Source organism: Dipodomys merriami, unplaced genomic scaffold (assembly GCF_024711535.1).
Source record: "Dipodomys merriami isolate MVZ:Mamm:240054 unplaced genomic scaffold, mDipMer1.0.p SCAF_2, whole genome shotgun sequence".
In the NCBI taxonomy this organism is placed as follows: domain Eukaryota; kingdom Metazoa; phylum Chordata; class Mammalia; order Rodentia; family Heteromyidae; genus Dipodomys; species Dipodomys merriami.
The window spans coordinates 14,925,062-14,944,841 of NW_027203381.1; the positions used below are offsets into that span (position 1 = coordinate 14,925,062).

Sequence of the window (19,780 nt, forward strand, 5' to 3'; positions counted from 1 at the left end):
ACGAATGCAAAAAACTTTTGCAAAAAGTTGGAGGCATTGTTCAAGTGGTAGAGCATCTTCTCAGAATATATAGTAAAACAAAACAAAACAAAAAATTTGCTATTACTGAGCATATTTGTAAGTCTAGGTTAAATGGGTGTTGAGGTTTGCTGTGTATAATTCCTTGGGCATGTTCTGTTTGTTATTTGAATTCTTTTTCAAGCATACTTGGGTCATGTGATTTGAAAAAAGATTGTTGGTAAGATTTTCAGTTGACTTAAAGTTTGTGATGGCAGACAACTGTGTTCATTTGTTTTGACTTAGCACAGAGTTGTCTTGTTGTTTCAGGAGAACATTTTATTGTTGATTTCCCAGCAGTTTTCCTCCTCTTTAACATAATTCTCCCTTGTGATCAGATGGCGCAAGGTTAAATTTCAAATGACATACTGGCTTTTTAGAAAGGTTTTCTGAAATTCTCAGAATTTTCTTCCGATGACAACACACTGGCTAACAGTCCAGCATATTGACTCAAAATTTATTAGATAGGACTTTGAGGACATTCTACGTATAAAAAACTTGTTACAGTTTAGTGCCACACAGAAAAAGTACTTCAGTAAAGACTACAATTTTTAGTCTTCAGTATCATAGTGCCTTTGTAATTTTCCAATATTGGCAGTATTTTTACAAGAAGTCATTCTTTAAAAAAATTGTTATTGTTAATTATAATTATTGTTAATTATATTATTGTTAGTTGTACTAATTTATTGTTAAAGTGATATACAGAAGGATTTAGTTACGTAAGTCAGTAAAGAGTATGTTCATTTTGGACAATGTCACCCTTTCCTTTCCTCACTTTCTTCCAGTTTTTACCTTTTGTCCCCACCCAGAATTTTTTTTTTTTAATTTTATTTTAGTGTAGAGATGCTGTACAGAGGGCTTAGAGGGGTTACAGTTCCGTGAGTAAGGCAGTGAGTACAGTTCTTGTTGAGCCCTGTTACCCCTTCCCTTGTTGTTCTCCCACTATCCCTTCCCTCTACCCTCTCCCACACCCTCACTCTCCTCCCCCCCTCCCCCAAGTTGTAAAATTCATTTTCAAAATACTGTCTTGTGGGTATCATTGTTGCAATGGGTCATCCTGTGTCCTTGTTTCAGTGTTTTGTTTTTTTCCTTCCCTTCCCCTAATTAGACAAATGTATATATAAGATGCAGGGTACCAAAATCAAGTACAGTGACAATAGGGGATATACCATAGGGGAAGAACATACAGAGGAAACAAAAAAAAAATCACATAGTACATTTAAAACAACAACAACAAGGAAAGACCTCTTGTGTCCATATCTTGGGGTTCATTTCACTTAGCATCTATGTACATAGCTTTTGAGCTTTTCTGCTCATCTGATAAAATTATCCTAGACGTATACAAATTAGTGCAAGTGAGGGAAACCATGGGACCTATGTTTCTTTGCCACCCACAAGTTTTATAGTTCATTTTCAGTGTAGTATCTAGTGAGAGCTACTGCTGCATTTTGTTCATCCTTTGTGAAGTGAATTATTCTTGATAGGTAAATTCTCTAAGGTAGTAGTTTGTCATATAAGAATTCTATAAACAGGTTCAAGGATATTTGCCTTGTTTTTTCATTTTAATAGTTATGGGAAGAAACATTTAAATGTTAATTTAAGATTCTTTTTCCTGGCTGGGAAGGTGGCTCAGTGGTAGAGCGCTTGCCTTGCATGCATGAGGCCCTGGGTTCGATTCCTCAGTACCACATAAGCAGAAAAAAAAAGCCGGAAGTGGCGCTGTGGCTCAAGTGGTAGAGCGCTAGCCTTGAGCTGAAGAGCTGAAGAACAGCGCCCAGGCCCAGAGTTCAGGCCCCACGACCGGACCCAAAAAAAAAAAAAAATTCTTTTTCCATTATAAATGCTCTGAGGACACAAGAGGTTTTCCTTTGTTGTTAGTTTTTGTTATTTTTGGTGGGGCTTGAACCCTGAGCCTGGGCGCTATCCCTCAGCTCTTCAGTTCAAGACAAGCGCTCTCACACTTCAGCCACACCACCACTTCCAGTTTTCTGTTGGTTTATTAGAAATAAGAGTCTCATGGACTTTCCTCCCTGGGCTGGCTTTGAACTGTGATCCTCAGATCTCAGCCTCCTGAGTAGCTAGGATTACAGTGTGAGCTACCAGAGTCCAGCTGTTGTTGTTTTTCAGGTACTATATGACTTTTTTTGTTTCTTTTGTATGTTCGTCCCTCTATGGTATATCCCCTGTTGTCACTGTACTTGATTTTGGTATCCTGCATCTTGAATATACATTTGTCTAATTTGGGAAGGGGAAGGAGAATAACAAAATGCTGAAACAAGGACACAGGATGACCCACTGCAAGAATGATTCCCACAAGACACTATATTGGAAATGAACTTTACAGCTTTGGGCAGGGCAGGGAGGGGGGGAGTGACGGAGGTAGAGGAGGGAAGGGATAATGGGAGAAAAAAAATGCTCTGAGTTGGACACCATGTGTAAGTGTGTTTGTAAGAGGATTATTGGCTTTTTGAAGCTTTTGTCTGATTTCCTTTGGCACTTAATATATATTATACAGAAGAAGCAGCTAGCATTTTCAAAATTGGATTTGGAAAGAAAGTTGTAAGATTGAAGACATTAACAGTTACCATATGTACATAGCTTTTGACCTTTTTTGCTTGTCTGGTAAGATTATCCTAGATGTATACTAGTTATTGCAAATAAGGGAAACTATGGGACCTGTGTTTCTTTGGGTCTGGTTTACTTAATATATTTTTTTTTTCCAAGTTTTTCCATTTCCTAACAAATGAGGCAGTGTCATTCTTTCTGTGGAGGCATAGAATTCCATATATATATATATATATATATAGAGAGAGAGAGAGAGAGAGAGAGAGAGAGAGAGAGAGAGAGAGAGAGATACACACACATATATGTAAACACGTTTTCTTGATCTATTCATCTACTGAGGGGCATCTGGGTTGGTTCCATATCTTAGCTATGGTGAATAATGCTGTGATAAACATAGTTGTGCTGGGAGCTTTAGTATAGCCTTGCTTGTGAGAGTTTGGATAAATGCCCCAAAGTGGGATTGCTGGATCATAGGGGAGCTCTATGTGGAGTCTTTTAAGGAACTTCCATACTGCTTTCCAAAGTGGCTGAACAAGTTAACACTCCCACCAACAATGCAGTAAGGTTCCCTTCTGTCCACATCCCCTCCAGCATCTGTTGTTATTAGAGTTCTTGATTATAGCCATTCTAACTGGGGTGAGGTGGAATCTCAATGTTGTTTTGATTTGCATTTCTTTTATGGCTAGAGAGGTCGAACATTTCCTCATGTGTCTATTGGCCATTCTTATTTCCTCTTCTAAAACTATGTCATTTTTTTTGTTGTTTCTTTTATATGTTCTTCCCCCATGATATAAGCTCTGTTTTCACTGTATTTGATTCCTGTGCCCTGCATCTTATATATCTATTTTTTCTAATTTGGGGGGAGGGGAAGGGAAATAACAAAATCTTGAAACATACAGGTTGACCCATTGAGATTACAAGACACTATGTTGAAAATGAACTTTACAACTTGGGGGGAGGGAGGGAAGAGTTGGGAAGAGGTAGGGAGGGAAGTGATGGTAGGGGAAAAACAAAGGACTGGTAACAATGCTGGATAGGAAATGTACTCATTACCTTATGTAACTAACCCCTCTATACAGTATTTTACAATAAAAGATACATTAAAAAAAGAAGAAAACAAGAAAAAGAACAGTTATCATGCTGTGCTCTGCTGCAGGTTATACTAGTTCTCTAGCAGTTGCTGAGTGAATTAATAGGGTAATCTGAGCAACATCTGTTCAATGCAATTTGTAGCATTTCTACTTACTCTTTTGGATACAGTTTTGACTGAGCTAGCCTGGGCTATGATCCTCATGTTTACATTTCTTTGTAGTTGGAATAGCAAGTGCATGCCACCACTGGTTGAGATGGAGTCTTTAACTATTTTTTGCCTAGGTTGGCCTCCGTCTGCAGTCTCTGCCTTCTGTAATAGCTAGGATTACAGGTATAACTACCACACCGGGCAAAACATAATAGTTCTTTAAAAAGTGAACCTGTGAAATTGTAACAGTTGAAGGGGGCAGGGAAAGAAACATGAGGAAAAGATTTGTGCAGAGATGTAGAATGTTATTACTGCCTTTTGTACAATTAACATTGTTTTTCTTGTAGTCCAAGTGGAAAGAAGTTCAGAAGCAAACCTCAGTTGGCAAGGTACCTGGGAAATACTGTTGACCTCAGCAGTTTTGACTTCAGAACTGGAAAGATGATGCCTAGTAAATTACAGAAGAACAAGCAAAGACTGCGGAATGATTCTCTCAATCAAAATAAGGTTGGTTAATTTATTTATGGAATATATATGCCATTTCACACTATCTCCAAAAGTAGCTTACATTATAATTATACCATTGAAATTTTGGCTGTCCGAATTATCTTTTGCTTGCTGACAAGCTTTTCATCTTACAAATGTGATTTATTTTCTGTTATTTGGAAGTATAGACACACAAAAAAACCTTAAGTAAATTCTGCATAGTAGAATATGACAATTCACTGTCTCTCTTGGCCAACATGCATCACATTTTTTGACCTATTGGAATGATTTACAGAAGATTTCTTTGTTAGTATTACTTGTCTGAGTTTCCTTTTTTTCCCTTAAAATAGTTATTACTGCTTTAGTTAAATTTAAATTAAATGTAATGTGGTAAATAGCCTTACCACATAGCTTATCATTAGCTTAAAAGTTTTCAGGTTTAGAATTTGAGAAAGGGCAGTTTTTTGAATCTTGGTAATGTTTAGGGTGTTGAATCTCAGGATCACCCTAAGACCATGATTAGAGATTTTCCCATTAGCTCTTAATTTTCCTGAGCAGCTTGGTTGCTAATTTATTGTATAGCACTTTAAGCATGCTGCATTTGAATTATATTAGTTTAATTGTAATAAAACATCCACTGTTGTCATATGACAAACTTCTTTTCCTTCAAGGGCAACTAAACATGTGTCACCACAAGCGACTCATTGACATATACAATCCTTGCGAGGTTGTCAAGCAGATGATTTCCCTCAGCATTGAGCCAGAAATGGAGGTTGAAGTCATCATTACCAATGCAGATGCCCAAGTCAGCTCTTTTAGAAATTTCATTATCAGTTGTTAATTTTTTAATTCCTATTGCTTTTAGAGATCTATATGTATGTATTTTTGGCATTGATAACTGTCCCACACTACAAGTATGAAAAAAATAGCAGGAAATGGGATTTGACTAATCAGTCCTTTTGAGTACAGTATTCATTTTGGTACCCCAGAGACTGTGTGGACGCCAGGGCTTTGAACCAGGTAGGCAAGGTTTGGTGAACTGACTGCTACCTACTAGCTAATGTGGTCCTAGGCAACTTCCTTCTTTTTTGTCTCAGGCTTTTCATTTGTAAAGTTAAGGTGCTAAAAAATTTCCTGTAGCATGATTATTTTTATATAATGGAATTTCTATAACAATATAAAATATATGCCAAAGTATTGAACTGCATTAATTCCTTTTCCTATTTCCCCTTCCCTGAGTTATCATCTATCTGCCTTAGCACTAAGTTACCTTGATTAGCCTGGTGTCCAGTGTAGGAAATTTTCTGACCCAAACTATTTTCTTTGTGCTTTTTACTTTTCCTGAGGGGTCAGGTATGTCTATATCATACTTGGGAAAAAAAGTATTCAGAATTTGATTTAATAGTTTGTTTCACAGTAGTTCATAAAAACTGGTCGAGTTCAGCGTGCAGTTTGCTCATGTCATAATATCTGTCATTGGTTTCCATAGGGACATTGGCAGGTAACTTGTTTAGGGAGGCAGCATGGGAAGGGAAGGCTAAATTGCCTTATGTTGCTTAACTTTGGAGTTAGTTTGGTCTAATAGTTGTGAAAGTATTTAGAAAAATGAGAGCTAATAATGGAAGTAAAAGGAGCTCAAGTTGGGAAAACTAGGATTATGTGTAAGGATATCTATAAGCTGTGATTGCAGTTTGGGGGGGAGGGGTAGTTAAGATGCTCATAGGTGTGTCTGTACATCCCTGTAATTCCCAGCTACCTGGGAGGCAGAAGTAGGAGGAATGAGGTCTGAGGCAAAGTTAGCTTGAGACACTATCTGAAAAGCAAACTAGAAGTAAAAAGACTGAGAGTATGGCTCAAGTGGAAGAGCGCTTGCCTAGCAAGTACCGGGCCCTCAGTTCTAACTCATCTATGACCAAAAATCCCCACAAAAGCATGACATCTGTCTCTCTCTCTAGATAGTGTAACAATAGAAAACCAAGCTATATATCTCTTAAGATTTATATCTATGTTTTCTTTATAAGACTAAACATAGTGCTGAGTATTTACAGAAAGATTCCATATATTCATGAAATGAAGAGAATGCATTGTTATCAGAAAACAAAGTTTAGCTACCTGTAGTGTAATTTGAAGATTTACTTCCTAACAGTTATGGTTCATCATTAAAAGTCCAAACCTAATTCATCTCTAGTTTGTGTGCACCTTTCTGCTCTAGCTTCCCTGGACCACTCATCACGCATCATGGCATGTGCTTTCAAGATTCTGCTTGCTTATGTGCTGTTTCCTCTGCTTGGAATGTGCTCCCCCTTCCCCTCCATCTGGCGATCTGCTCATCCAAGGCCCAGCTCCACTGTCTCCATTTCTGGGAAGCCTATCCTGCATTCTCCAGGCAGCAGCAGTCCTTCCATATTGCTTGCTATTGCTTTGCCATTGTGTCTGTGGCTGTCTGCTTCAGCTAGACTGTGAGCTCCATGAGGGCAGGGACCTGTCTTTTTTGTCTTTAGGTTACAGCTTTGTGTATATGGTCCAAAACCAAGTTCACGGTAGGTACTTTAATAAACACTGCTAGATGTTTAACTACCCTCCTCTTCTAGACTTCTATAGTGGTGATAAATGTTTATTTAATAAATGAGTATACCATACAGTATTTTGAAATGCCTTTCATTTTTATTACTTTCTGACTTTCTTGGTGAAGATTTGGGGACCTGGTCTAATGTTCATACATTAGTCATCTGACTGTATTTCAGTTAAGTACTCACTTTGTGTTTTTAAAAATTAGCTCTCATGTGGGGTGTTAGTGGCTCATGCCTATAATTCTGGCCACTCAGGAGGCTGAGATAGGAGGGTCACAGTTCAAAGCCAGCCCCGGACAAGAAAGCCTGTGAAGCTCTTATCTCCAGTTAACCACCAGAAAAACCAGAAGTGGTGCTGTGGCTATAGCTACTGGCACCTGGCTTTGAGTAACTTTAAAAAAAAGAATTAGAGATACAGAAAACAAAATAATGTTTGATGTAGGCTAAATTACCATTTTTTGGGATAATTATAAGTTGTCATCATAATGTAACTTTTATATCAAAGGTAAGTTTATTGATGGTGAATATTTCAACTGTGTTTAGAAAGGTAGCTTTACTGTAGGGCTTTGTTTTTGATTAATGTACACTGTGATTTATTAATATTTATTTGTACTTGTCTCAGACTCAGTCTTACCCTGACCCTAAACATCAGTTCCGTTCTTGATTACACTATACTTTATTAATTTCCTTGTGACTCACATAATTATTTCCCACCAACCACTTTTTGATAGACCTTAAAGCAAAGATGAAGCCACACAATTGAGTGGAGGTCTTACATTAGGATAGTGGACAAAGGCTACAGAAAGATTTGTAAGCCATCAGTCAAAATTGATACTTGAAGTTAGTGGTATTCTCAGAGCTTACTGCCAGAAAGATGTTACAGAACCACACATCTCATGGAACTCCAGTCATGATGGAAATCTCTGAGCCACACACACTCATGTGGCTGTTGGGTGCTTGATATGGCTAGTTTGACTGAAAACCTAAATGTTTATTTTTATTCAATTTAAATAGCCTCATATGCTTAGGGGCACCATAAAAGCTAAATTTTAGGCATTTAGATAGGCTTTGACTTTTCAAAGAAGAGGTATTCAGGTTCTAGAGAAATGACCCAACATTTCAAGAAGAAAAGAAAGAAGAGACATGGAAATAGTTTCTAAACAAATTTAATTGGAAACAATCCATAATTAGAAGAACACAGTGAGTCTGAAAGCAAAATATGTTTAGAGAACCTTCAGGTAGCTTATCTTTTTAACTGTGGGTCTGGATGCTGTCCCTGAGCCCCTTTTGCTCTAGCACGCTACCACTTGAGCCACAGTGCCACTTCCTGCTTTTTCTGTGGTTAGTTGGAGATAAAGAGTCTCACAGACTTTTCTGCTTGGGCTTGTTTCAAACCATGATCCTTAGATCTCAGTCTCCCAAGTAGCTAGGATTATAGGCATGAGCCATTGGTGCCCAGCTGCTTACCTTTTTTATTATAATTTTTAATGTTTCATGTTGGAAAACAAGTGAATTCTTTGTGTTTCTGTCTCCTAACACCAAAATTATATAAATTAAACCTGCAAATCTAAAAAAAATTCAAATTCCCTAACACTAGTATGACTCTTGACAGTTCTAGTACCATTGAATGACATAGTTTTGTCATCACATTTATATATGCACATTGGATATATTTGGAAATAAAGAGTATCATTTGTTTGGGATCTGCTGTAAAGTCTGCTATTAATTTCTCATAAATTATCTTGGGTTAAGATGGATAGTGTATTATTGTGCCTATAAACACAGACTTAGATTCTATATGACTATATCCTAGGTTCTCAGCTATGCTTAGATGATGTCTGGTTTAATTATCTTCACAAAATATTTAAGTGATCAAGAGAGAGAGAGGGCTAGACTAGTATGCATAAAGTGGTGGTCGCTACTGCAATATAAAAGCACACTCTTACAGCCTTTAGAATGAGAGAATTTTAGGCAAGGGACTATCTTCAAGGGACAGTCTCAGTAAGGCCAGCAATTGGAGGTAATAGTTAAGAAATTACTGAAGTTGTAGGAATGTCTGCTGATCAGTTAGGAAAGCATATATTGTGTAAATATTGGAACTAGAATGGTAAGATGAAGAGATTCTTGAACTTGAGATCATTACTGTAACAGCTCATAGCTAGAATTAGAAAAATATAGAAATGATCAGTGCGCATCATATTTAGTAAATTTTCTTTAGGAGAGTTAACGATACATACTTGTGTGTACTAAACATTTTTAGCGGAAGTAAATGTAGAGGTTACTGAACAGATTACTACAGGGATGAATAAGGGATAACGCGTGATATGGAGATAAGGACATTTAGTTATCTGAGTAGACAGGGACAGAAGGTGGAATGGGATTAAGTTTGGTATAATTTTGGCTAGAATTGTGTACAGAAATTTTTCTTAGAGCAACTTAGAGCCTCAAATACTGGCTTTACTCTTGACCTTAGTCCAAGATAATGTGGTGTTTCTTACAATGAGATGATCTAAATTTTCGAATTCATAATTGAACATATCTAGACATTAGCTCTTTTATTTTTTGGGGTGGGGGAGAGGTGCTGGTTTTGGGGCTTGAACTCGGGAGCCTAGGTACTGTCCCCCCCTTTTCTTTTTAGCTAACACTGTACCACTTGAGCCACCACCATTTTACTCCCAACTTTTTTTGGGGGGGGGAAGGGAGGTGGAATTGGAGTTTATTAGAAGAGTCTCATAGTCTTTCCTGCCCAGGATGGCTTTGAACCTCAATCTGTAGATCTCTGCTTCCTGAGTAGCTAGATTTATAGGTGTGAGCCACTGGTTTCTAGTTTAACTCTTTAAGAGCAATGTAGTATTATCTCTGGCCAGTGTACAGTTAGTTTGGATGTGTTAGTTTTATTTGTAGTTTGATTCGTTAAATTTTTTTCCATTCATGATAAAACTGTGGTTATGACTTTGCTAAAACCACCATTTATACTTTGGATTATTTTCCTACTAGGTGCTTTTGTAGGGCTGTGTGATTCAGAGGAAGATACTGGCTATATTTATCTTTAAGTGTAATTTAACATTACATAGCAGTAAGTGGAACAAGTCTAGAGACTAATTGATATTGACGAACTGGAGGTAGATAATACATATGGCTCTCTACTTGGCTTAGTTTTGATATGGATCGTATGGCTTACATTTAATTATATTTTTTATTTATCATCTGTAAGTGTAAGACAGGAGACAAGTATAGAGCTTGCACAACATAGGACCTAACGTCATAGCATTTTATACACCTGCAGTAGTTGTAAAGTATGTTCTATGTGCTTAGGCATGATTTACTATTATTATTTTAAGGTTTTGATTCTGAGCTTGAACCCAGGGCCTGTTTGCTGTCCCTGAGCTTTCTTTTTCTTTTTCTTTTTTTGGTCAGGACTAGGGTTCTACCACTTTATCTGAAGCAGAACTTTTGTTGGCAGGTAGGCCGATTGATGAGAATAATTACTTTGGTATGATACTAGGTTTATCATAATATTGAAGCTTTATGTGTGCATACTGATAGAATCTTTTGGGAGGGCATGGACTTGGATATCATACAGTAGTAAAGGTAGATTTGGGAAATTATTTGCTCATATTACGGTTTTGATAAGATTTAGTTTGAAGCTCAGGTTTCTGCTCATTGATATCTTTCTTTTTTTTTTTTTTTTTTGGGTCCGGTCGTGGGGCCTGTACTCGGCCTGGGCGCTGTCCTTCAGCTCTTCAGCTCAAGGCTAGTGCTCTACCACTTGAGCCATAGCGCCACTTCCGGCTTTTTTCTTTTTGCTTATGTGGTGCTGAGGAATCAAACCCAGGGCCTTAGGCATGCAAGGCAAGCACTCTACCACTGAGCCACCTTCCCTTTTACAAAATTTTACCAGTCCTGAGAAGTTTTCCTAACTTTGTAGGTTGTAGACCTGTGAGAGCATTAAATCCTACAATGAACTTTGGTGTGACTATTTGAAAACTAGTTAAAAGTCACTTACAATCTATAGTGGTCAATCCCTACTGTTGAGACTGTCCTGTGCAAAGGGGTGACATAGATATTTCCAGCAAAGGGGTGATTTGAAATATTGTATTGATAAAATGAACCCATCTCAATAATCGTTCTTCTCACAAAGTTTAGAAAAATACTTTTTTTGGGGGGCTGGTTTTCCAGATGATATTGTAACATAACTCAAAGGAGTTCAGAAATTTGAGTGACATGAAATGTCTTATTCTGCTTAATTACGTAAACAAGGGTTTTAGTGTTACATCTATTAAAAAAGAATGCGAAACTCTTGTCTCATTGTAAGAGCATGAAGTTACTAATTTTTTTCTCCTGCAAGCTGGTGCAGCTTGTTTACCTGTAATCTGAGCTACTTGGGAGGCTGAAGGAGGAGAACCATTGGAATCCAGGCCAGGCCAGTCTGGATATCATAGTAAGACTCAGTATCAAGGGGCTGGGAAGGTGGCTCAGTGGTAGAACGCTTGCCTTGCATGCATGAGGCCCTGGGTTCGATTCCTCAGCACCACATAAGCAAAAAGAAAAAAGCCGGAAATGGTGCTGTGGCTCAAGTGGTAGAGCGCTAGCCTTGAGCTGAAGAGCTGAGGGACAGCGCCAAGGCCCAGAGTTCAGGCCCCACGACTGGACCCAAAAAAAAAAAAAAGACTCAGTATCAAGGCAGGATGGACACCTTTTCAATTACCCACATTTATATATCTTTCTATTTTCTATTTTATTTTAACAAGCATTAAAAGTTTTAGAACATTCTGGGTGGGTTATATTATGTTTTTAAAAAGAGATAGCCGAGTAAGAACCACAGCCTGCACGTGGTATTCAGGTAGGTTTATTCAGTAGACCTACTGGGACCAGGCCAGGTTGGCACTCCACACAGCTGGCAAAGAGGGTGTCTGGCCCTGGGTTAGGCCTTATATAGGGTAGGGGCGGGGAAGGGTGTTTCCAGGTAAAGGGAAGTGGGACCAGGTGGGAGACAGGTGTGGCCACATCAGATCCAGATGTGACCTCATCGGATGCAGATGTGATCTCTTCCAGGTGTCCCAGTTGCCTAGGTAACACAGGTACTGGGCAGGGTCTGCTCGCCATCCAGGAATGGACCTAACAGTTTATGTACTAGTAATTATAATAAACCAGAAAATATGAGAATACATAAAAAATTTTAAATTTAAAATAGGAAGTAAATGAAAATGGAATTCTTAACTACAGGAGAAGAAATAAGATTTCAGCTACTCAGGATGCCCTCCAATGAAGGCATGTCTTCTGTTCTCTGCTTTGGACATGTCAGAATTGGAGGGAAAGAAATATGAATAAGGAGAAATCTGGAGCTAGCTCCTTGCAGGCTCAAGATCAACCACACCACATAGGAAAAGAAAAAAAAAAACTACTGAAGAGTTTTACCTTGTGTGTTAAGATTCTGTTAGATTTGGGCTGGGAAGGTGGCTCAGTGGTAGAGTGCTTGCCTTGCATGCATGAGGCCCTGGGTTCGATTCCTCAGCACCACATAAGCAGAAAAAAAAAGCCGGAAGTGGTACTATGGTCAAGTGGTGGTGTGCTAGCCTTGAGCTGAAGAGCTGAGGGATAGCGCCCAGGCTCAGAGTTCAGGCCCCACGACCAGACCCCCCGCCCCCCAAAAAAAAAAAAAGATTCTGTTAGATTTAAAGTAATATAGCAATTTGTTATTAAAGTGTCCCTATTTAAGATATTTAAGTACATTCTTTTAACTTGAATAAAGTAGATGATCCTGATCTCTTTTAAAATGTAGATGTATTTTCAAAATTCTCTTCCAAGGTAGGAATACAAAGGATCTTTGATAAGCACTTGTCTGTGATATGTACTTTCCCTTACCTATAGGCCATTCTGTAACCAGGTTAGATGGGGTTAGAAAGGAGGCCACATAGTTTAATCCTCAGAATCACTGGCACTGAGTTGGTCTTTAAATCTTATATTATTATTATTATTATTTTTTTTTTGGGTCCGGTCATGGGGCCTGAACTCTGGGCCTGGGCGCTGTCCCTCAGCTCTTCAGCTCAAGGCTAGTGCTCTACCACTTGAGCCACAGTGCCACTTCCGGCTTTTTTCTTTTTGTTTATGTGGTGCTGAGGAATCCAACCCAGGGCCTCATGCATGCAAGGCAAGCGCTCTACCACTGAGCCACCTTCCCAGCCCTCAATCTTATATTCTTATAGAAGGTTAGGGAAGAATGAAGCATTTCAAATGCGCTTCCTATTTGTGCTATTGACTTCCTTTTTACATTTTCTTGTAGATTTAATTCTGGGACTATTGTTTCCTCATTAATTGATATGTATCCTTTCTGACCATAATAACTATATCATGCTTAAAAATCTACATTACAGTCTACTGTCACTCCTTTTCAAACAAAATTTGTTTTCTCCATGTCCTTGATTTTCTATTAAAAGTTTATTATTTTTTGGTGTGTGCTAGTCCTGGGGTGGGGGCCTGAGTTCTGACTTTTTGTTGTTGTTGTTAGCATCCTACACTTGAGCCACTGCTTCACTTCCAACTTTTTTTCAGAAGTTTATTGGACATAAGAGTCTCACGGACTTTCTTGCCTGGCCTAGCATCAAACTGCAATCCTCAGATCTCACTCAGCCTCCTGAATAGCTAGGATTATAGGAATGAGCCACTAGTGCCCAGCTTAAAGTTAATTTTTACCTGCATATTTTCCTCTGTGAGTATATGAAGAACCACTGCATGTATTGGAAAGAGAAGAAACACTTTTAAAAATAGAGTTTATTTTAAAATTCCTGTCCACAACTAAAGGGATATGTTATATGCTCCAACACTTAAACACTTTGGGACGGGTTACACATATTAATCTGAAATTCATTTATTTATTTTTTATTTTATTTTTTGGGTCCGGTCGTGGGGCCTGAACTCTGGGCCTGGGCGCTGTCCCTCAGCTCTTCAGCTCAAGGCTAGCGCTCTACCACTTGAGCCACAGTGTCACTTCTGGCTTTTTTCTTTTTGCTTATGTGGTGCTGAGGAATTGAACCCAGGGCCTCATGCATGCAAGGCAAGCGCTCTACCACTCAGCCACCTTCCCAGCCCTTCATTTGTGTTTTGATTGGAGGGCCAGCCTGTTCAATGGGACTTGACAAAATTTTGAAACAATTCTAATGTTAACAATACATTTGCCTGTTTATGTATAAAAAGTTGGGCTTCACTCAATATATATTTGAAAGAGGAATTCAAATACAGGAACACCTATAATCCTATCCAATGCAAGAGTGCTTGCCTTTAAACAACTAAGTTTACGGCAGATTGGTAATTTAGAAAAACTTAGCCAGGGGCCAGGCCTGCATTAACTGACTGGTTGGCAGTCACCAGGGGAGAGTAGTAATACAATTTATTGGTTTTGTGACAGCTTCTGGGAAAACGTGTGAGTCTTAACTTATAAATTACTCAGCTTTACATGATTTGGTTTTGGAATACAAAATTAATTAGTAAAAAAATGAGTTGTTTAGCTTGTCTCCAGTTAAAAGTGAAAAGACAGTAAATTCCTGAACGGGATCAGGGTCTGGAGCAGCACACTCTTGGTTTCCGGACCATTGGGGAACAAACCATCTCATAGACCATGGAAGTTACTGTGTATTTTGGATATTTTAGCCAGCCTCTCCCTGTTTGTTCTTTATTGCACCCAAATCATATTCCTATGCAAGGCATCAACATTCATCATTTTTTAGTTTTTTTTTTATTGTCAAAGTGATATACAGAGGGGTTACAGTCAAACTTGTTACCTCTTCCCTCATTCCCCCCCCCCCCCCCGCTTCCCCCCCCTCCAAGTTGTAAAGATGATTTCCAACATATTGTCTGGTGTCTGTTGCTGTTTCATTTTTTTTTTTTTGTCTCACCTTTCTGTTGTTCTCCTTTCTTTCCCTAATTAAAATAAATGTGTATACAATATCAGGGTACCAAAATCAAATAGAGTGGCAACAGGGGATATAACAATAATAGTTTTACAAGTTCTACACTTCCAGTCTTTGGATTTGGGATTTGTAGTTTAGAACAGTCCCTTTTGCCTCTGGTTTTTCTTTGTAACACTGATAAGCTAATGACGGATGATGTTTGCTCATACAAACAGCTACAATATAATCGTGTGTCAGTAGATGTTCTAGTGCCAGTAGAGAATATTCTTCCTCATTACCAAACAAAAAAGGTTAAAAAACCAAGCCAGATATTGCTTAGTGATGCATAATCACATGATTATACTTAGTGCCAGAAATGGTTTTCCATAGGCATTTATGAGTTAAGCCTGTGCAGGATTGAGTACTGATGACTTCCAGCCTGGGAATGCTGTCCAGGGTCATAAATCAGACATTCCCAAACTTTTGCACCACAGAATTACCAGGGAAGCTTTCAAAAATGCTTGGAACTCATACTTTAGAGGTGACATTCTTAAGGGGTTATTTTGCAGTCAGTTAAATCTGCATACTTATGAGTTATTTTTTATAAAACTTGCGGAACAATATTATTGAAGTCAATGAGATGACTATCTCAAAGGTAAGCACAAACTTTGGGAGAAAATTAAAATAATAGAATGATACAAATGGCCAGTGTACATAACAAAGGGGGAGGTTGTAGGAAGAGAGGAAAGGGTAAGGGTCCCACTAATAATGGATCAAAATAATATTGTAACAACTTATAGAATACCAATATTCCTTAAGCAGTGACCACAAACTATGCCAGTAGGTCCCAGATAGGTAATGCAAATGTGAGTTGTGAGGAGTATTGCCTGAGGGAACAGGGCACTTCTAGTGGCACCCATGACTAATCACTCGTGGATGGTGGTCATCAAACCAAGTTCAATCCAGCACTTTTTCATCTTTAAGTGTTTTCAAGAAGCTGGAATTACGGGTTTTGTACCATGACTCTAGATCTTTAGCTATTGGCTTACTTTACTAGAAGCATTGAAAATTGAATCTATTGATGACAGGTACTTCACCTGCCACCAGTTGGTAATCTTTGTTTTGAGTAATACTTCCTTAGGTGTGCTGCTTACATCACAGCCCTGGAGACCTTAGTAATACAAATTTCTAGGGCCCACTCCGGGTTACTATTGAACCACACTCTCCGTTGGCATTGGGGCCTTCTTGTTGGTGTTTGAATGGTCTCCTGTATGGTCCTTTTTAAAAAAAATAAGTTTATTGTGAAAATACTATACAGAGGGGTTACAGTTACATGAGCAAGGTCATGAGTACATTTCTTACCAAGTTCGTTTTCCAACATAATGTCTTGTACATCTCACTGTTGCAATGGGTCAACCTGTATCCCTATTTAAACATTTTGTTTTTTTCCCTTCCCCTCCCCAAATTATACCTACATCAAATACAGTGAAAACAGGGTTATACCGTGGGGGAGAAGCATACAAAGCAGAAAAAAAAATCACATGGTACCTAAATACGTTAGAAACAATAGCAAGAAAGAAAAAATCCACTCCTGGGTGATTCTGAGGTGAGCTTAGGTAGGGGAATCTCTGGGAGTATGGAAGTTGATGTTACAGTTTCAATCTGGAAGTAGTAAACACACAAGCTCATCAAATATTCCATAAATTAATCACCTATCCTGTCAACATGATCCAGGATATATTGTTTGCATTTTTCACTAAATGTATATATCCAAACAGTTGAAATTGGGTTTTCTCCCTATCCCTTTTGTTGAGTGTTGCAAATGAAGTGAATTACAATCTTATGCCACATTTTCTCCTCACTAGAATGCAGCTTTTCATTGCAGCATGTCACATGAAACTAGGTATGGAACTTTCTACTCGTGTCATTGGTGCTCAAAACATTCTAAACTTTGAGCTTAAACATGGTAAACCTGTGCTTCCTTATTTTATCACATTCTTCTAAATTGAGTTTTGTTTGCCAGAATTAGTAATTTCATTTTTATATAAAAAATGTTAATTTATAGGATTTTATATAAGCTTACTATCCTCACTCTGAAAAGTCCTTAGTATCTTGTTAATCAAATTCACTAAAAATTTTATAGACACAATTTGCTTAATTTAGGAGCATACTACAAACTTTGCACTTGTTATCAGACTCACGTATGTATGTCTCATATCAAGTGTTTAAAGTGTGTGTGTGTGTGTGTGTGTGTGTGTGTGTGTGTGTGGTTGTGGGATTTGAATGCAGGGCTTGGGTACTGCCCCTGAGTTCTATTGTTCAAGGTTAGTGCTCTACCACTTTGAGCCCCAGCACTACTTTGGTTTTTCTGGTGGTTAATTGCAGATAAGAGTCTACTGACTTTTCTGCCTAGGTTGGCTTCGAACCGCAGTCTTCAGCTTTCAGCCTCCTAGGTAGCTAGGATTACAGGTGTGAGCCACCAGTGCCTGCCTAAAATGTATAGAGTGTTTAAAATACTGAGACAGAATGATAATTTGGGAGTAATTGAGCTCAAAATAATACATTTTGGACTAGGAAAGGAATTCCTATTATGTTTACATATAATTAATGAAAACACTTATATTCACAGGGTAAACCAGACTTGAATACAACATTGCCAATTAGACAAACAGCATCAATATTCAAACAGCCTGTAACCAAAGTCACAAACCATCCTAGTAATAAAGTGAAATCAGACCCACAACGAATGAATGAACAGCCACGTCAGGTAAGGATCTAATTCATCCTCCAATTTTAATTTTCAGAAAATTCTAGTATTTTTAACAGACATAATCAAATCAATTTTAATCAAAATGAAATGTTTGAAAAAAGTTTTATGTGCTGGGATATTGCATCAATGTCATGAATATAAAATTTAGGTGAAATGTGTTGATAAAAAAGTTAAAAATAAAAAGGGTCTAATATTATGGACTATGATTTTATGCTTTTTGTGTGGTATACAACATACGATTCTCTTAGTTTTTTAAAGGTTATCTTGTCTAGGGATGATATTCCCATTTGAGACAAATAGTTTGTGTCGCTTTATAAAAATACTTTCTATTATTTAGATGCTACTTTTTTCCTTCCTTTTTCTTTATTGGTTCTGATTTCTTCATGAAATGTGTCCCTACCTCTTTTGTAAATATATTAAACTTTGCCAATATGGTATGCCATCCTGTGAGTTCCTTTTTTTGCTTTTTAATAAACTCAGTGAATTTTTCTTCTCCTTTATTGGTTCATGCTCTATTCTACCAGACTCTTTTCTTAGAAAACATGTTATCTGAAAGCCTGCCCTGCTGTTAAATAGTGCCATAGAAATGGGTGGGAGACTTGATAAAGCGTTAAAACCTCCACAGAATGTTGTCTTGTTGACTCTGAAATTGTGGTAAGAAGTTGAGATAGTTCATGAAATTTTAGTAATAATTAGGGCGAGCGAGTGAAGGGAAAAGCAGCTGTGGATTTTTTCCTCTCCTTTTTCTGTCTCCTTGCATGAGTAACGCGCAGCAATCATCTTTTGCTCATGTATTCTCTTTCTAGGCACCTCACAGCCCCTTTCATTTGAATTTTGATTTTCACTAGTCCTTCCTTCAAGTGTTTCTTCTCCAGATTTCATAAGGAATTGGGCTGAAACGTTCAGACAGTTGCTCTAGAAGAAAGTACATAAAGAAATACAGTTCACACATCCTCTCTAGTGTTTTTTCCTCTTCAGGTGAGCCAGGAAAACAGAAGATATTTGGAGCCACATTGGATCAGCATCTTGCTATAGATGTCTCAAGATTTGAAGTTCTAAACTTGCTTTACTGTTGGTCCCCAAGAGATTCAACAGGGGCCATGTAAGTGTATCACATCCAGTATAAAGATGCGTACTTGCATGTGCCCTTAGGCTCTTGTCAACAGTTAGGTTTCCTTTGGGCCATACAGCTTTCTGTGATGCTTTTCCCTTCTATTGTAGTACTACACCCAAAATTATCACCAAATTGCTGGTAGTTCTGGTGTATCCATTTCAACAAGTGAGGAAATCTATCATCTTGACCTCTACCCTCCTTGATAACACTGTTTGCTAGTTGTATTCTTTCTCATTTTCTTTCTAGAGTCTTGAACATCTTATCCTTTTGTTTTCTGGTGTTTGAAAAATTGTTTTTCATCAAGCGTCTTAATAAGTAACATTTTTGAAAAGATGTACTTGAGTAAAATAGTTTTCTTTAGAAGTCCCCAAAAGTAAAGGTAGAATATAATCTTTAGTAAAGCTGTTCTACGTTGGAAATTTGAGTTGTTTTCTGAGAACTGATGGTATTTAATAGATATTAGCCCCCTCTTTGCTAAGTCATACTCAATGTAGTCTCTAAACCCACAGGTTTGCTTAAAGAATAGTCAGTTATACATGCTTGTCTTCTTTTTTTTTTGGCGGTTATGGGGCTTGAACTCTGGGCCTGGGCAGTGTCCCTTAGCTCTTCAGCTCAAGGCTAGCGCTCTACCATTTGAGCCACTGCACCACTTCTGGTTTACTGAGTGGTTTATTGGAGATATGAGTCTCATGGACTTTTGTGCCAGAGTTGGCTTTGAACTGCAATCCTCAGATCTCAGCCTTAGCTAGGATTACAGGCGTGAGTCACCGGTGCCCAGCTTACATGCTTGTTATTTTAACATTTTTGGGTGCAGAAACATTGTTTTTTGTACCTAAATTCAGTCATAGATTTTTCAACGTACCATTACTAGAAGTGTTTATAAAGAAAGACAGGCAACTTCGAATTTTAAAGTTGAGATAACCAGATTGGTTGCTCCTTTGATATATTGAATACTTTTAAGTTTTTTATTATCATGGTTTGTGCAATTATTTCAAAATTAAGTGTTATCAAAGATAAGTCCTTCTTCCCTCTTTACCATAAAATGTAATATCATTTTAACTCATTTTCTTGAGGGTTTAATCTTTTTTTTTT

General features: G+C 38.0%; 1 protein-coding gene and 1 non-coding gene across 2 annotated transcripts in view; both read left to right on the plus strand.

The window, feature by feature from the left end:
- Mbd2 (methyl-CpG binding domain protein 2) overlaps positions 1 to 19,780 on the plus strand; it is a 62,517-nt gene that overhangs the window by 14,875 nt on the left and 27,862 nt on the right. The window contains exons 2-3 of the mRNA XM_070029122.1: positions 4,210 to 4,369; positions 17,434 to 17,571. Coding sequence (XP_069885223.1) covers positions 4,210 to 4,369; positions 17,434 to 17,571 — 298 coding nt within the window. The remainder of the gene's footprint in view (positions 1 to 4,209; positions 4,370 to 17,433; positions 17,572 to 19,780) is intronic.
- Positions 12,177 to 12,302, plus strand: LOC138832681 (small nucleolar RNA SNORA38). The gene has a single exon (XR_011373627.1). It is a non-coding gene; the product is annotated as a small nucleolar RNA SNORA38 (small nucleolar RNA).